Source organism: Lampetra planeri, chromosome 11, assembly GCF_965212315.1.
Source record: "Lampetra planeri chromosome 11, kcLamPlan1.2.h2, whole genome shotgun sequence".
NCBI lineage: Eukaryota > Metazoa > Chordata > Hyperoartia > Petromyzontiformes > Petromyzontidae > Lampetra > Lampetra planeri.
This window is the reverse complement of record NC_136117.1, coordinates 13,768,625-13,785,894: the sequence shown is the minus strand read 5'-3', so window position 1 is coordinate 13,785,894 and position 17,270 is coordinate 13,768,625. Positions and strand designations below refer to the sequence as shown.

General features: G+C 47.7%; 1 protein-coding gene across 2 annotated transcripts; it reads right to left on the bottom strand.

Annotated features, from left to right (window-relative positions):
• Nucleotides 1-962: 962 nt before the first annotated feature.
• LOC144721351 (ras-related protein Rab-7L1-like) lies at nucleotides 963-14,493 on the bottom strand. Of its 2 annotated transcripts, XM_078598911.1 has the most exons (5): nucleotides 13,293-14,482; nucleotides 8,424-8,495; nucleotides 7,078-7,259; nucleotides 5,506-5,627; nucleotides 963-4,188 (listed from the first exon to the last, which is right to left on the bottom strand). In XM_078598911.1, the coding sequence occupies exons 1-5, from the start codon at nucleotides 13,405-13,407 to the stop codon at nucleotides 4,074-4,076; spliced, it is 606 nt and encodes a 201-aa protein (XP_078455037.1). In that variant the 5' UTR covers nucleotides 13,408-14,482; the 3' UTR covers nucleotides 963-4,073. The 2 variants fall into 2 exon arrangements, with proteins under 2 accessions (XP_078455037.1, XP_078455036.1); XM_078598910.1 differs by lacking the exon at nucleotides 963-4,188 and having other exon boundaries at nucleotides 5,535-7,259; nucleotides 13,293-14,493.
• Nucleotides 14,494-17,270: the final 2,777 nt, after the last annotated feature.

The window sequence follows — 17,270 nt, the reverse complement described above, 5'->3', positions numbered from 1 at the left end:
GCCGTGTGTTATCATCAATCAACTGGTCTACCTACGACTTGTACAGACGACTCCTCCGCAGATTTCGAAGTTGTGCTGTTTAACTCTGTGATGTATTTTCGGGTAGTTCTGCATGCTGCCCGACGTTTTGCTCCAGGTCCGAGGAGCTTCAGGAATTGAATAGGTTTAGCTTAATAATGCGTTTTCCCCCTTTTTTCTGGCAACAAAACTGAAACCTTTTTACAAGGAACCATGCCTGCATTAACCACAATACTTGTGGTCATAATGTAAACAAAAACATACTCAGATAATATATGCATTGTCCTTGAAACTGATTGGTCCATACCAGAGACAATGCATATATTATCAGAGTGTGTTTTTTGTTTGCATTCTGACCACAAGTATTGTGGTTAATGCAGACACGATTCCTTGTAAAAGGTTTCGGTTTAGTTGCCAGAAAAAAGGGGAAAAACCTATTATTATATTTTGGTACTGGCAAAGGAGGTCCCATGATGATTGTTTAGCTTCTCAAGGAATTATTCAGTCGCCGAACAAGTACCCATCACGTGGAGCGAAACGTCAGACATGCCAAACAATGTGCGGTAGAACCCAAACACACATCGGAAGGGTCTTAATGTGTTTAGACGAGGGTAACCATCCATATTCGATTAATGAAATGACGCACACATACACACACTTTTGGTTGTGAGATGATTTCATCGCATGAGTCTCATCTCTCCTGACCCTCCGTGTGTCGGTCGTGGCGATGGCGACACACGTCCCGTTGAGGTTCGACAGAGTGCCAGGTATTTGCCAGCATATCGGTTGCGATTGTTTCGAATACTTCCGTTAGTGTTGTTACAGATCACTGAAGATTTTTGGTGTTCATAAAAACCCTAAGAATTAAAGGAATATGTTAACATGTCAGCAGTTCAAACGGCTGTCTTGTTCTAATTCTCTAATAAAGGATGTGGACGCCCCTGTTGACTTTTTTTTAACCCAGCGTGTTTATTAACAGGCACAAAGAACAGCTGGACGGGTAAAATTAAACGCGCCACATCAGCACATCCTATGGAAAATCAAACACTTGGCTACATCCTTCACTGCGCACTAATGTGGACAACCCAGTTGTGATCGGGAGAGGGACTCCAGCCCTGAGAGCGGTGGTGGAGCTCTCGATTCGTGCGCCAGCGGTGAAACTGCACCGGGGCATACAGACCAGAGGGGCGCGGGCGCCGGGCTTCGAAGATGGGAAATAATTGATCAGGGGGCCCCATTTATGAACGAAACGATTACAACAATTATTTGTTTTTATTTTACCAGGTAATGCCCACTCAGTTGTGTAGCTCTTTTTCAGAAGCGATCTGACCACAGATGATAGCTCAACAAAGTGGCTTATCTTCTTGGTTCTTTCGGTAAAGTCACGTAGAAGAGAAATAATAAAATGATAAAAAATGACACATAAGCCGGACAGCTGCTTGCGTTGTGGCCGAAACGTCGTGAGAATTATTTTATTCTGTTTTATTTTTATTATTTTATTATTTCCCTTCTACGTGACTTTCACCGAAAGAACCAAAAAGATGAATCCCTGCAGTCACGAAAGCTTTAAATCGAAAGTGGCTTATGTGGCCATTAATAGCAACCAAATACTCTGAACGCGTGATGTTGATTCTAAATGTGGAGAGAAAAGCCGAATGACCCCGAGAAAAATCCACGTGACCACGGGGAGAGAGAGACGCAAACTCCAAGTATACAGCAGGCGCCAGCCAGGGTCGGGATGAACCCATGACCTCCTGCATGCCAGGCGAGGGAGATAACGTCTCGCCACCGCAGCGAGCGTGCAGGCTGTTGGCACCTGAACCTTATTGAGAAATGTTTTTTAAAATGAATTGTGAAGTGCTTTCAGACGCAAGAAGTCGTGACTTAGAATCGAGTCGTTTGATGTTCTAACAATTAGCGCACGCGACAGGAGGCGACCATTTATCTTTTGTTCGTCAAAATGATAACGCAATTATATTTAAATCCGTTTAATGATTCTCTAATCATCTTCATGTTAAACGTGCTGCTCGATCATTATATTTAAATTCTGAAGACTGCACATCGGGACACTAAAACATAAATCAGGCCACTTCAAACACGTTTTTTCACTGGCTATGAAAACACATTACAGTCTGATGGCTACATCCCAACCATATCTCATACCACAATCAGCGAAGCTGTTTATTTCGGCAAATGTCGCACAACTCAACTTCGTTTAAAAACTCGTATTCCCCCCCCTAACCTTGCAAAACAATTTATTTTAACGGCGTTCTCCGAGCACGGGGGTCGATCCGAGACTGATCTGGGGCCTGCACCTGGGCATGACGTCACGCTCAAGGAGACGCCATCGTTAAAGGCGTCTGCATGGTGCGTGACGTCATCACGTTGGCCGAAAAGGCTTTTCGGTTTAACGCGCCGTGGGCTTTCACGACCAATATTATCCATAATAGAGGTGTTTTTTGGGGTGGGGGTTAGATCACGTAAATGTGTCGTTAAATCCGCCACCACCCGACATAGAAAAATAGTAAGGTTTGTCACGTAATACAAACATACCAATTCGTTACTAGTACACTACACCGGTGTGTTGGAGAGTAAACCCACATCATTTACAATTCGAGTACCGTGTCTTTTCGCCAGTAATTACAACTAGCATCATCAGGCGACAGCAAAATGTGGCTGTCGCCTGATGATGCTAGTTGTAGTTACTGGCGAAACGTCTTACTCAAATTGGAAATGTTGTGGGTATACTCTCTAACACACCGGTGTGCTGTACGAGTGTAACGACTCTGACGACGATGTAATGAGAACGACTTTGTTGGAACACAGCCACAAAATGGGGCCTGAGGCTTCGTTTTGTCTTCAGCTCGTAACTTCCTTCGAACATCCCCACTCCTCGTGCTTTCTCCCCTTTGTACTCCTCGGGGCACCCTTTCTAGAACCTTCTTGATCTTGTTTGGCCTCTTTCTACCAGTCGCAGACCTTTGTTTATTTTTTAATAGCCGTTAGGCTACATATTGGCTTCTGTCATTAAACTAGTAACGAATTGGCGTGTTTTGTTTACATGACACATTTATATTTACGCGGTTCAGACGCAATGACGTCATCGCGGAGCACGGGCTCCTCCTGTTCTTCATTCGGCGAGCCTTCGACACTTCACGTGGCGGGTATTGGTGTTGGTAGCCAAGAATGAGTAGTCTGCCCCTGGTTCTGATTCACACATTGTGTAAGTTACATAAGGCAGAGAGGCAGGAACATTCGGTTTGGTTTTTGTCACTAGCCAAAACAAGCCATGGTAAAGCGTGGCCAAAATGCCTTAATTATCTACATCGTTCGTTACATCTATTTCACTCATGTTCCAATGCTCGAGCAGTGTTAAAGAAGGTTTAGTACATTCAAAATGGACTTTGTCCTTGGATGTTCCCTACCGCCCTATGCCCAACGATCATCCCTTCCGAGCTGCTGTGTGATGTTTTAATTAACGTACGTGAAGTCGTGGTTGTCCGACCACCGTGCGTATTGTGAACTTGGTGCAGGTGGCATTGCCAGCTATTGCACAGGCGGTGCAACTGCACCATGCCCCACGGGCCGGAGGAGCGCAGGTACTGGGTACCGATGATGAGGGGCGAATGGGGGAGGGGGTTGGATCGTACAGGGGGTGGCCCCGTTTCATTCCTCTCACCAGGGCTCAATGACAACCACGTGTGTGTGTTGAACTTCTTTCGAACCGTATGTAGCCAACCGTGCTAATCGGAGGTGCGGGGGAAGGACAACAAACTAAACACAAAATGTGTTATGCTCCTCGCTCGGTGCGCCTCTTAAATCCCAGCATCCAGTCCTCCGACCTGCCTGCCCCCCTCTCATCTTAGAACTTGCACTCACTCGCGAGTCGTGTGTGTGTGTGCAGTGGTGTTGTGCAGCACCAGGCAGCAGCAACAGCAGCAGCCGGTGTGACGCACACAAGGGATGAGCGCAAGTCCTCAGGAGGGAGCGGGGAGCCAGCCAAGGGCGTGAGTGTTTGAGTTCGGACCCAGAAGTTCGAGGACGTCGCGATGCATTCATCTGCAGCACGACCAAGAGGCCTTCTCCTCGTCGTTCAGCTGAACATTGTCCTGCTCCAAGCTCTGCGAGGAGTTCTTGGCCACCCATCCCATCATCGCCTCCACCAGACACCTGCCGGCACAGAGACGGTGGATGGGCATTGTAATAACGAGGTAGTACGAAAAAGAATCATGCATACGCGTGCATTGTGTCACGCTTGCAATCATGCATTTGTCTTTAGAGGAGTATTCAATTGGTATAGTATGCAATCCGACAGGTCGCTGTCAGGGAAACATGCCTTTGTATCCATAACAGTTTTTTTGGGTTAGATCGCGTTAATATGTGTCGTTAAACCCACCACCTAACACCGCTAATTAGTAAGGTTTGTCACATAAATAGAACATGCTAATTCGTTACTAGTACAGCACACCGGTGTGTTGGAGAGCAAAGGCACAACATTTACAATCTGAGTACAACGTTTAAAAAAAAAAAGATTTACGAGCCCTCGTTGCTCTAATTTTTTGCCGGCGCTGCTTTGTTGCCATTGGTGCAAAAAGTACAAATAAACCAAAACTCAAGAGATTGTATGGAGGGATGTTCGACTTCTTTCGCACCGTAAGTAGCCAGCCAATCGTTCTAATCGGAGGTTCGGGGAAAGGATGACAAACCAAACAGAATGCATCGGAATTCCACGCAGCTCCATTCACCCGCTTGCAGTGAAGCTTGGTCTCTATGGGGCCAGTATTGCACCTAAACATTTTTAAATCATATGCTATCATGAAGGGCAATTGCCCAAAAGTCGCCTATTATATTCAATACTTTTCCTGCAGACTTCCGCCAACGGTAATCAATATGGCCAGTTTTTAATGGCATTGGCCCCTAACAGCATCAAAACTTTATACATTTTTGTTATTTATTTAGCGAATACGATTTGCACGCAACTTCCCACAGTCAAAACACCAGACAGAAGTTAAGTGGCTTTTAACGCTTTCGATCCGAGTTGGAAAGCGTTATGTGACAATAGCGGCGGCAAAGTTGTCGGGCGCCACGGTGGCGAGATGTTCACTACCTCGCCTGGTAGACAAGAGGTCGTGGGTTCGATTCCGACTCTGAGGCCTGCATGTTTGGAGTTTGCATGTTCTCCCCGTGGTCGCGTGGATTTTTCTCCAGATCCTCCGGTTTTTCCCTCCGCATTTAGAAACATCCGTTTAGAGTATTTGGCTGCTATGAATTTCCACGTAATCCCACTTCGTTGAGCTACAATTTGTGCTCGCCAGGTCGCTTTTGAAAAAGAGCTGCATAGCTCAGTGAGCCTTACCCGGTAAAATATTAAATTTGTATCTTAGCGACAAAGTGAGAGTGAGGTTCGCGGCCAGCATTGTCTGCTTATGACGTTTCCCAGAGGGTCCGGGGGGGTGGGAAGGAGGTGGGGGGGGCACGCGTCCGCACCTCATTGCGTCACCAATGTTCTTGTTCTTCTTCACGGAGATCTCCTTGCACGCGAGGAACTTGTGTTCACGGCTCGCACGCTCCATGTCCGCGGCGCTCACCTCCCGCTCCGACAGGTCACTCTGATCGTCGGACACAAAGGTAACCCCCCCCCCCCCCCCCAACGTGGAACCTTAACAGACTGATGAGGGGAACGCTGTAAGCGAGCACCTATGAAGGCCGAAACGGGACATGAGGGGGGTGCGTGGCCAGAACCACGCCCGGCCGCCTTTGTCTGCCAAGTGGCGATGTTTACCACACACCGCACCAGGTACTCATTTGAGGCTGAATAATAGGGCAACAGTCAATTTGAAACAAGGTGAGGAATTAAATTGCGAGGATTCGAGTCGTCTGGCAATATAAAGAGCTGCATAATGTATGATATACTGCGTGTGCATTGTAAACATTACAAAGCAACTAAGCTTAGGATGAGCAATGCTTGATAACTTCGTGATATATCATGAAAGAATTTGTAATATATGAATACAAGAATTCGGGTTTTGAAAAAATGCGTTTAAAGTGATGTATAATAAATTACAATCGTGGCCTACGAATGACCACATACACACTATCAATCAGATTCTTGAAACTACAAATCAATATCAAATACCGCTATGCCTGGCCTTTGTAGGTTATGAAAAGGCGTTTGATTCATTGGAGGCTGAAAATAAAGTAATTCCCGCCCTTGTGGCCCAAGGGCTTCTTAAAAGATGTATGGAAGTTATCAAACCCATTAATAAAGACGGAACATCAACGCTGAGGGTTTACATCAAGAAGCGTACCAATCGGAAGAGGAATAGGCAAAATGAGATGGACGACTGCAGAAATACAGGCATTAGGTCACAACTGGAGATTACATTCTCCCTCTCAGATTTGCTGAAGGCAAAGGTCTCGTTGGGATGGATTGGTGGAGCGGTGCGTGGAGGATCGCGCTAAACCCGGCAAGTTCAGTTCGATTCCCGGACATGGCTAGCATCGGTGTCCAGTGATATCTGAGCCGGTCCTGGGCCCCTTTCCTTCAGCAACCTGTGTCGCGACCGACACGGCTTGGCGAGGCCTTCATCCAGCAGTGGATTGACAAAAGGGCAGGTCAGAGTACTTTCAGAAATCCATAATGCAGGTTTTATGGATTTCTGACTAACCTACTTTCAGAAAGTTGGATTTTATATTAAGAAAAACCATGTAACAATTTGCCTACAAGTAACACTGACAAATAAAATGGAACAAAAGCTGAAAAACTCACACAAAAATACACAAATCACAGAGAAATGCATGCTGGAAATTACACCGAGAAAAAAAAAACACGCGGATCACAGCACAAAACGCCGGCCGAGGTGCACACGCGGTTAAATCGCACAACGCCACAAGTTTTCTGTTTGTCCCCCCCCCATTCCCTCGTGTACGGCCAAACGAAGTGAGCCCACCTATTGGGAGGGATTGGGTTCTGAGCGATGGTAGCCGTTCGTTTCGCGAGCTCCGCGTGCGTCGGCACAGCGGGCTGCCTAGACGTGGTGGCGGCGTGCGCGCCGTTACCTTGTTCGCCAGGAGCAGGCACGGCACGGGGCTGCCGTCGGGCAGGCTGGCGTGCGCGTCGATGCTCTCCTTCCAGAGGAGCGCCCTGTCGAACGAATGCCGCGACGTGAGGTCGTAGATGACCACGCAGCCCGAGGCCCCGCGGTAGAACTGCTTCGTGGCGCTCATGTACCGCTCCTGGCCTGCCGTGCGAAGGGGGGTGGGTGGGCCCGGTGTGAGGTGTGGGGCCCGGTAGCTGCGTCTCTCTGTCGCTCTCTCGTTCGTGCGGCACGACAGGTCCAGGCGATTGGCGAGCAGGCGGACGATAGCTCATACGACCATCGCTCGCTCGCTCACTCACTCATCCACTCGAGTGCTCACTCACTCATCCAGCCACTCATTCACCCAGCCTCTACGTTCATCAACTCACTCATTTTCTTGCTTGCCCACTCGCTCGCTCACGCTCTCACATGCCAAGTGTCTCACTTATCCACTCGTCCATTCGGTCACTCGCTTGCTTGCTCACTCACTCACTCACCAATCAGCCATCCACTCATTCACCCAGCCTCTACATCCATCCACTCGCTGCTCGCCCATTCACTCGCTCACACACTAACACGCCAAGTGTCTCACTTATCCACTCATCCATTCGATAATTTCCTTACTCGTCCACTCGCTCACTCATTCACTCATAGACCCACTGTCTCACTCATCGACTCGCTCAAATAGACTCTCACTCATCCACTCGATCACCCGGGCTCACTTCAATAACTTGTTCGCACGCACGCACGCTCGCTCACTCACTCAGCCATCCACTCGCGCTCCGTCGGGCACTCACTCGCTCGCTCGGCTTTTCACCTGTCTACTCTGACAGCTACCTAACCTCTCATCCACTCAACCACTCACTCGATAGCGTTGCCGTTTGTGTTCCAGCTGGCTTGAAATTCCCAAACACGCCATACCATTCTAATCACAGGCGGAGTTTGACCTCTATATTTGGGGGGGGGGGGGGGCAGGGGTTAACTTTGTCCCTCACATTAGAAATCGCGGATGCATATAATTAATTAGTATATTATCTTAATTTTGATTTGAAGTTTTCGTGACTGCAGGAATCCATACTCTTTGGTTATTTCGGTAAAGCGGTGGTGCGATCGAAACGTCGTGATTTGTTTTAGTTTATTTCTAACTACGTGACTTTACCGAAAGAACCAAAGAGTATTATCTTAATTGTAAAACACTGTATAAATAAAATAACAATTATAGTTCGCCCATGATGCTAATCTTAAAATTGCACACGTATGCAATCACAGCTGACAGACGCATTTGGTTGTGCACAACGGTAGCTCGGCATACACACGGAGCGCTACCTGCCACGTCCCAGAGGTGCAGCTTAATCGTCTGCGTGTCTGTCCACTTGAGGACTTTGTAGGCGAAGTCCACTGCGAGGCACACAGACGGACAAGACAGACAGACGCAACCACAAATGATACCCCGTGCAGCCGACACCGGCTCTTGGGGCAATTTCTGTAAGGCGAGCAGAGTGCAGAGTTGTGGGTAGTAGATGTTAAAATTTTTACCAGGTATGGTCTAACTGAGCTATGTAGCTCTTTTTCAGAAGCGAATTGGCCACAAATGATGGCTCAACGAAGTGGCTTTCACGTGGAAACGTATTGCAGCCAAATTATCTAAATGCATGTTTCAAAATGTGGAGGGGAAAACCGGTGGACCCGGAGAAAAATACGTCCACGCGACCACGGGGAGAACACGCAAACTCCAAATATATAATCTAGAGTATGGATCCAAATATACAACAGCAGGCTTGGGATCGAACCCACGGCCTCCTGTATGCCAGGCGAGATCGATAACATCTCACCACCAAGGCTGTTGGGGCAATTGCTGTCAAGCCAGCAGGGTGCACAGGTGAGGGCAGTATTTACAACAACAACCGCCATTCGCCACTAAGTGGCGGTGACGTCACCACGGCGCTTGTGCCAGGCTATGTGCACTTTGAGGCAACGTGAAGTGTTGAAGGTTCGCTGCTGGCAGGAGGGCACGGAATATACCCAGGTGCCATGTGTTGACTGAGATGACTGGCAGATGCAATCGATATACAGACACACAAACATAGACACACATAAGAAAATGTACAGCCCTTTTCTGTTAATCCACTGCTGGATGAGGACCTGTTGATACCATTTGGATCGGGAGGGCAAAATGCAAATGACCCGGGAACAACGGCTTGTGATTGGTTGAGGCGTCCCTGAGATCGCCCCTAGACCACGCCTCTCCCTATGGTTTCTCTGTGGGCGGAGTTAGAAGCGGCCAATGAGAAGCCGACAAAACTTTGCTTAGATTAACGCCCTGCATGAATCGCTGCAAAATTATCGTTTTTCTTTCAATCGAATATATCCGAATTGATACCAAATGCATGATTAACTATTGTTTTAGGTTATTAAAACACACACACACACTTTAATAACTTAAATATGACGTCACAAAGCTCTGCCTCCCCCAAATAAAACATGCTTCAAATAGCTTTAAACTATTGTCATTGTAGTGCGTATTTAATGTGGCGCTGCACTCTGATGTTGTAGGAGAAAACAATTATAAAAAAAGTCTATTTTATTAAGTAGAGCGTATTATCTATATTTATTTAAAGTTGCGCATTTTGATGTGACGTCACATTTCTCAAACCCCCCCCCCCCATCGTCACACATCGTCACAAATGTCTGACCCCCACCCCCGCTAGGTGCGTGACGTCATTTATGGACGGCCCCTTAGTAGTTTGGTGTCTTTCCCTCCCGCACCTCTGATTAGCACGGTTGGCCACGTACGATGCGAACGAACCTCAGCATGCGTACACACCATACACACGACGATAGCGGAACGGGGAATTTGCAGGTGCGAGTCATGGCTATTGTGAAATGAGAGGGTAGCGAGACGGGGGGAGGGATGCGGGTTTTGGGGTTCAAATGGCCTTGAGAGAGAGAGAGGCCACCGCTCTGCTCTATTAAACACGCCATCCCCGCCCGCTCGGCCGGCCGGCCCGGGTGGTGGCCACGTGAGTGGCCGCGTTGGCCTCGTGCGCACACGTGCGACACGAATGATTGACAGACGGGCAGGCCCACGTGGCTGGCTGGAAACTCGAGACGTCAGACTGCAACATCATCTCGCCTCTCCAGCTAGGGTTGAGTCGTTGTTATTTTTTGTTTGTCTGTTTAAGTTGGAAACTAAACTCTCGTGTACTCTACCAGGTAAGGCTCACTGAGATGTAGAGCTATTTTTCAGAAGCGACCTCGACCACGAATGAGATCCCATTGAAGTGGCTTTTCACTTGAGCATTTATATCAGCAAAATACTTCAAAACGTGGAACAAAAAGGGGAAAACACAAAGATCCCCCATATAGCCTTGTAACAGACTGTTGTGGCAAGTGCTGTTAGCGAGCACCTATGGAGGCCGGCACGGCGCACGAGGGGGTGGATGGCCAGCACCACGCTGGGCCGCATTCGTATCCTTAGTAGCGATGTTGACACATCAGTAGGTACTCATTAGAGGCTGAGCCGACCTAGGGCACGCCCAGGACCAATTCAGATCATCGTCACCGGTGTTGGCCGTGAGCGAGAATCGAACTCGAGTCGCCGGGTTCCTAGCGCAGTGGCGCTAACCGCTCCCCACTATAAAATGTAAATAAACCACACACACATACATCACGTATATAGCCAAGAGCGTAGCTAGGATTCATAGACGACGGGTAGGAGATATGCGATGACGCAGCACTGCGAAACGAGGTTATATGCGGTATTCAGTCGTTGAAATGCAATATATAGAGACATGGATGGCTGAAAATCTGGGTGGCTCTTTGGCTCGATGCCTCGGTAGCTGAGTGGCTAGGTGACTGGTTCGATGGGTAGCTCAGTGGCGTATTGGCTAGTTGTAAGGGTAGCTGGGTGGCTGGTTAGGTGGGTAGCTCAGTGGCGTATTGACTAGTTGTAAGGGTAGCTGTGCGGCTAGTTAGTTGGGTAGCTCAGTGGCTTATTGGCTAGTTGTAAGGGTAGCTGGGTGGCTGGTTGGGTGGGTAGCTCAGTGGCTTATCGACTAGTTGTAAGGGTAGCTGTGCGGCTAGTTAGTTGGGTAGCTCAGTGGCGTATTGGCAAGTTGGAAGGGTAGCTGTGCGGCTAGTTAGTTGGGTAGCTCAGTGGCGTATTGGCAAGTTGGAAGGGTAGCTGGTTAGCTGGGGGGCTCTTCTGTTCAGTGAACGAATGTACCGTCTAAATTCTAATTGGGTAAAAGCACAAAGCAACATTAAACTTTAACCGTATGTGACTAATACGTTGCACCCTCGCTGTAGCCTTGGGCTACAGCAAGAAGGCGAATACCAAAATACACCGATGATTATCACCAGGTCGGTGAGCTGTCGCTGCGTTTCGGTCTGAATCGAGCAAAGCCACGCACGATCAGTCAGCGCTGTGCTCCACTGACCCTCGCGTGAGGCCATCTGCTCGTCTACACGGAGCCCGAGTGTCTGAGTTTTAATTGAGATGAACAGGGCACAATGAACACCACACAGACGTCACTGTGGATAATGCACGCACCACTAACCCACTGGGCAAATGCGTGCACGTTTTTTTTCCCCCATCGCTCCGACGCACCCCGAACTCGTGCCCGGTGCCAATGAAGTTATACAAATCTGGTGGCACACATTCACCTACCGGATGATAAGACGCACACCCCTCCCACTTCCCACTTGGGGAAGGAAATAATCCGATAATCCGTAGAATAGGTAATAGCCCGCAAATATGAATGATGATAATCGTAATATTTTATAGGGCTTCATTTCTCAATGTATATGTTCCGGGTCGTTGGTAGATTGGAGTAAGCAGGTGCCGTGCAGCTAAGCCAACGTGAGAGCAATACTGGACGTGGTGTGCCGGGTGTGTATATATTTCCCGGCTTTATGACCAGAAGTGACATACTCGGCTAAAATTAATAGAAAAGTCTCACAGAGTCTCAAGAAACATAATCAGGAGGGTCCTACAGTAAATAATGATCTATTTACAGGTTAAGTAGCCTTCGTCTGGCAGTGGGAGCGATAAAGGAAGTGCCGTACATGTACTTGTCTGTAACAGTGATGGATTTAGCTAATGCGGGGCCTGTAGAATATGCTATAAAGGGGCCCTAAATAAAAAAAACACATAAATATTAAAACACAACGTTTTAACTTGCACAGTAAAGTAATTCCATTTTTTCACTTGCTATACGGCCAGATTATACTACAAATCGCTAACCTTAAACACCCAGTCATTCATAAAAGTTGAAGGCAGTATAGTACTATAGTAATAGAGCAAGTGCAGAATAACTGAACCGGAATTGATAGCTTGAAAGTATTTAGCGCGGGGCCCTTGAAAGTGCGGGGCCCGTAGCTACGTGTGTAGTAGCTACTACTACATATGTAGTAGCTACTACACATGTAGTAGTAGCGGCTACATGTATGTAGCTACTTTTGCTTCTACAATAATCCGCCACTGGTCTGTAGGACAGAGCGGTGGCGCAGTGGTTCGCGCGTTGCGTTCAGAATCCGCCCAACTCAACTCGATTCCCGACCACGGCGCCGCCAATCAGCAAGGAGCCCTACTGACCAGCGTGGTGAAGTATGGTCAAACAACCTCCATGACCGACGGAGCGTGGGGAGGGGGGGCTTCATCCAGCAGTGAGTGCATTGACAAAGGACTGAATAATAACAATAGTATTGTTATTCCTGGAACGTTCCGCACTCACGTGGGGGTCTGTCATGTGTAATTAATGATACATTCTACTGTAAGCAATGTCTACACGCAATCAGCAAACAGCATACATAATAATTAACAAGACTACTAAAGATAATTAGAAGCTGGTGATGGTGATGATGAGAATAAGAAGAGATGATGAGAAAGAGATGCTGATTGTGATGCAGGACAGGAGCGGATGTCAATACGAACACCGTGATGATGATGATGTCTACGATGGCGATGCTGCTGATGACGATGCTAATGCTGATGATGATGCTGCTGCTGATGATGATGATGTTGCTGCTGATGTGACGGAAAAGGGATGATGATGATGTATACGGTGATGACGATGCTGCTGCTAATGATGTCGATTATGATGTCTACGATGATGACGATATTGCTGCTGATGATGCTGTCGACGATGATGATGTCTACGATGACGATGCTGATGATGATGATGCTCCACTCACCTCCCATGGTCATGCGGTAATTCTCCGTGAAGGCGTTGCGGCTGTACCTCTGCACAAACGAGGTCTTCCCCACCTGTACCTCTCCCACCACCACCACCTTGAAGAGCTCCTCCATGACCACAACGCGGCTGTACTGCAGCGCCTATGCTCCCACGTCTCTGTATTGCCCGCCTGCTACCAACGTCACCAACTGGAGCCGACCAGCCGTGATGAAGAATGGTCAAATAATAATAACCCCCAGGACCGCACAGCATGGGCAACTCCTCATCCAGAAATGCCAGTCTTAATTGCTTTAATTGTCTTAATTGGTCGTCGGGAGCAGCTCGCGGTAGCCTACAGCTCTTCAGCCACCCGCACCAAAAAAAAATGTGCGCCTATTATCCCGAGTGAATGAGAATGGGCTGACGTATTCTCCTCCAGTCTATCTCAACGATCAACAATTAACACAGAACAACAGTAATTACAAATGGATGTAAGACGCGCACACACACACAGGCAGTGTGTTCGAGCCTGGTGATGATGATCAGACTCGAGTGCGCATCGCTTGCCAGGTCATTGCCTACAGTGCACTGGGGCTCACCTGCACGCGCCCACCTGGCTATCACGTGTTCAAGTTCACCTCGGTTTATATATTAATACAGAGACAAAGATCCACCCAGTATAGCCTTAGCGGATTGCTGTGGGGCAAGTGCTGTTCATAAGAACCCTGTGAAATCCAGCACGATGCGCAAGAGGGTGGTGTGGCCAGCACCACACCCGGCCGCCTTTGTCTCCCCAGCGCTGATGTTAACAAACCGCACCAGGTATACTCATTTAAGGCGGAGTGGACCTAGCGAAGTTCTCAGGACCGGTTCGGATAATCGTCACTGATGTTGGTAATGAGCGGGAATCGAAGTCGGATCGCAAGGTTCGTAAGTGCAGCGTGCTAACCACTGCACTACCGCTCCCCATACATACACATGCAGTATATACTTACACTCATACACGCACTCATTCAAATTAGCCCCCCGCCCTCCCCATGTGAACAAAGGATGAAATGTGATGCGCCTCATTTCGTGTTTCGTATGCCGATAAAGATGATCGAGAAATGATTTGCAAGTCGATTTCCCAGTCTTCCCCCCAACTCGTTTAGTGACCCATTAAACGCGCAATTACTCATTACCGACAACAGATGACTGCAGCAATTCTCGTGCCCTTAAAATGCCACAGTGTCGGTGGAGCTCTTCCGCTCTTGTGAGATCTAGATTCATTTTATAGGCACGTTCTGCTCAAGCTTTGCTTTGTGAGCTGTTGGATGGCTGCATCTGTCATGAAAGAGGGCCTTTGTCCGAAACGTCACCTATGTTTTATTTTATTTTAAGGCCACACACAGTGTCATTGGGGAGTGTGTGGCATTTCCACCGAGTCGAATACATGTTTTTATAGTCAACGAAGAGCTAGGCGTAGATTAATGGAATTTAATATTCATTAGTTTTTTCCAGAATGTGCTCGTGGAAATGTGATGCTGGGTGGTGGAGACACCTTCATCGAATTCGGCGTTCTCAAAATACTCTAACAAATTTTTGACTTAAAACCTTCGTGACTGCAGGAATTCATATTCTTTGGTTCTTCCGGTAAAGTCACGTAGATATAAAAAAAGTGAATAAAAAAATCATAAAAATAACATTTATAAAAAACGAAAAGCACAAATGTTTTTTCTTATTTTCATTTTTTTTTATTCACTTTTTTATTGCTATTATTATGTTTCTATCTACGTGACTTTAGCGAAATAACCAAAGAATGCTCTAACATAATATTGCCTATTCTTGGTTCTTTCGGTAATGTCACGTAGAAGGGAAATAATACAGTAATACAAATAAAACAATTAAATTCTCACGACGTTTCGATTGCAACACAAGCAATAATCAGGTGTGAAAACCACAGCAAGAAAATTTGAAAAAGTGGCGGTTAAAAAAATTAAATATTGCTGTGGTTTTCACACCTGATGACGATTGCTTGTGTTGCAATGGGAACGTCGTGAGAATTTTATTGTTTTATTTTTATTATTGTATTATTTCCCTTCTACGTGACTTTACCGAAAGAACCAAGAATATGAATACCTGCAGTCACGAAATCTTTAAATCGAAATATAATATTGCCTGTTCAGAAAATGAAGGACACGTCGTTATGAGGGTTACAGCCAGTCGCAATCACTACAATCATCACCATCATCACAGAACCATGAGCATCACCTTCATCAGCAGCATCATAAACGTCACCACCATAAACAGCATTATTTTTTGAAACACTAGATATTTTAGAAAAATGTTTATTTTGTACATCTGAATCATCAAGCAGCAGCACCATCATCATCATCATCACTGGAGCAAGCTTCCCCTGCACATGAAGCTGCGAGCACCTTCCCTGTAGAGTTTCCGCTTTTCCCTCGGGACCCCCGTCTCTTCTCACTGGCCCATCCCCTTCCCTCCATCCTGAGGCACCCACCGTCATTCCGGTACTCACTAAACCGCCCTCACTATACCCCATCCCTATTCACCGTATCGCTTTTAGTTCCCCTAATTGTACCACTCATAAACCCTTGCAAAGCGCCTTGGATAAAAGCGCTCTATAAATAGAAGATATCATCATCATCACCACCGCCATTATCAGCACCATCATCATCAAAAGCATCACCATCACTACCATCAGCAGCAGCACCATCACTATTATCAGCATCAGCAGCATCAGCAGCAGCAGGCGGACAGACGCGTGCCTTGCCACACGCGTCGTGACCGCGCGGCTGCGTTTACGAGCGCGTGCCGTCGTGAAGCGTGCGGCGATGCGATGCCACGTCACGGCAGGCCAGGTGTACTTTGCACATCACCTGCCGTCTACAAGAATCCCCTCCATGCACCGCGATTAGGCATTGAAGGCTGTGACGTGAGCGATTAGCAGGTGCCTGACTGCGATCGATCTTCGGAAGCTAAGCGGGCGTTGAGCCTGGGATTTGTCCTCGGTTGTGTTCCCAGCACGTGTGAGTAGGGGGGGGGGGGTAATGAGCCCATAGGCTGTGTTGGGCATTACGGGGCAGTGCAGCCACATCAGTTGTTGTACTGCACAAACAGGCCCCCCGCCTTCGTCAACCCGCGCTCACCAGGGTGGTGAAGTATGGTCAGTTAACCTCCCACGACCTGCACGGCGCGGGATGGAGGGCCTCATTCCGCAGGTTGTTGCATGGCAAGATTCTGAATTGCCACAGTTTGGAATGTAAGGCAAATTTAAGTGAAGCGATACATGTCATTTGATGTTTGTGTGTATGTGTGGGGAGCGGTAGTGTAGCGGTCAACGCTCTGCGCTATTGACCCGGCGACTCGAGTTACATTCCTGGTCAAGACCAACACCAGATGCCTCCCCAGGTCGACTCAGCTTCATATGAGTACTTGGCGCGGTGTAAACATCGCCACTGGGGAGACAAAGGCGGCCGGGGGAGGTGCTGTCCACCCACCCCCTCGTGTGCCGTGCCGGCCTTCATACGTGCTCTTGCCCCAGCACTTGCTCCAACAATCTGTCGAGGGTATATTGGTGGGGGGGGTGTCTTTGTCTTCATAGTTGTGTGTGTGTGTGCAGTCACTGGTGACCAGGCTCATGCCATCAACTGGCTCCGCTTGAGAAGCCCGTGCAATCACGAGCGGCCTGAAACCCAGAGTCAGAACCCGAGATCCCATCTGTCCTGCCTCACTGCTCTGACCGCCAGCCACCCCAAATGTGTGATTCATCTTTTAAAATATGTTATCACGTTCGGTGGTCAGAGCTATGGAGCGTACAGGTGGTGAAGCATAATCAAGGTCTTTGGTTTAAATAAAATAATAAAAACCGAAGCATATGAGCAATACGTTATCAACATTTCAGCAGTTCAAACAGCTGTATAATTACAATTATTCAATAAAGGATGATACAATATGGACACCCTGTGGGGTCTTTTTAAACCCAACGTGTTAT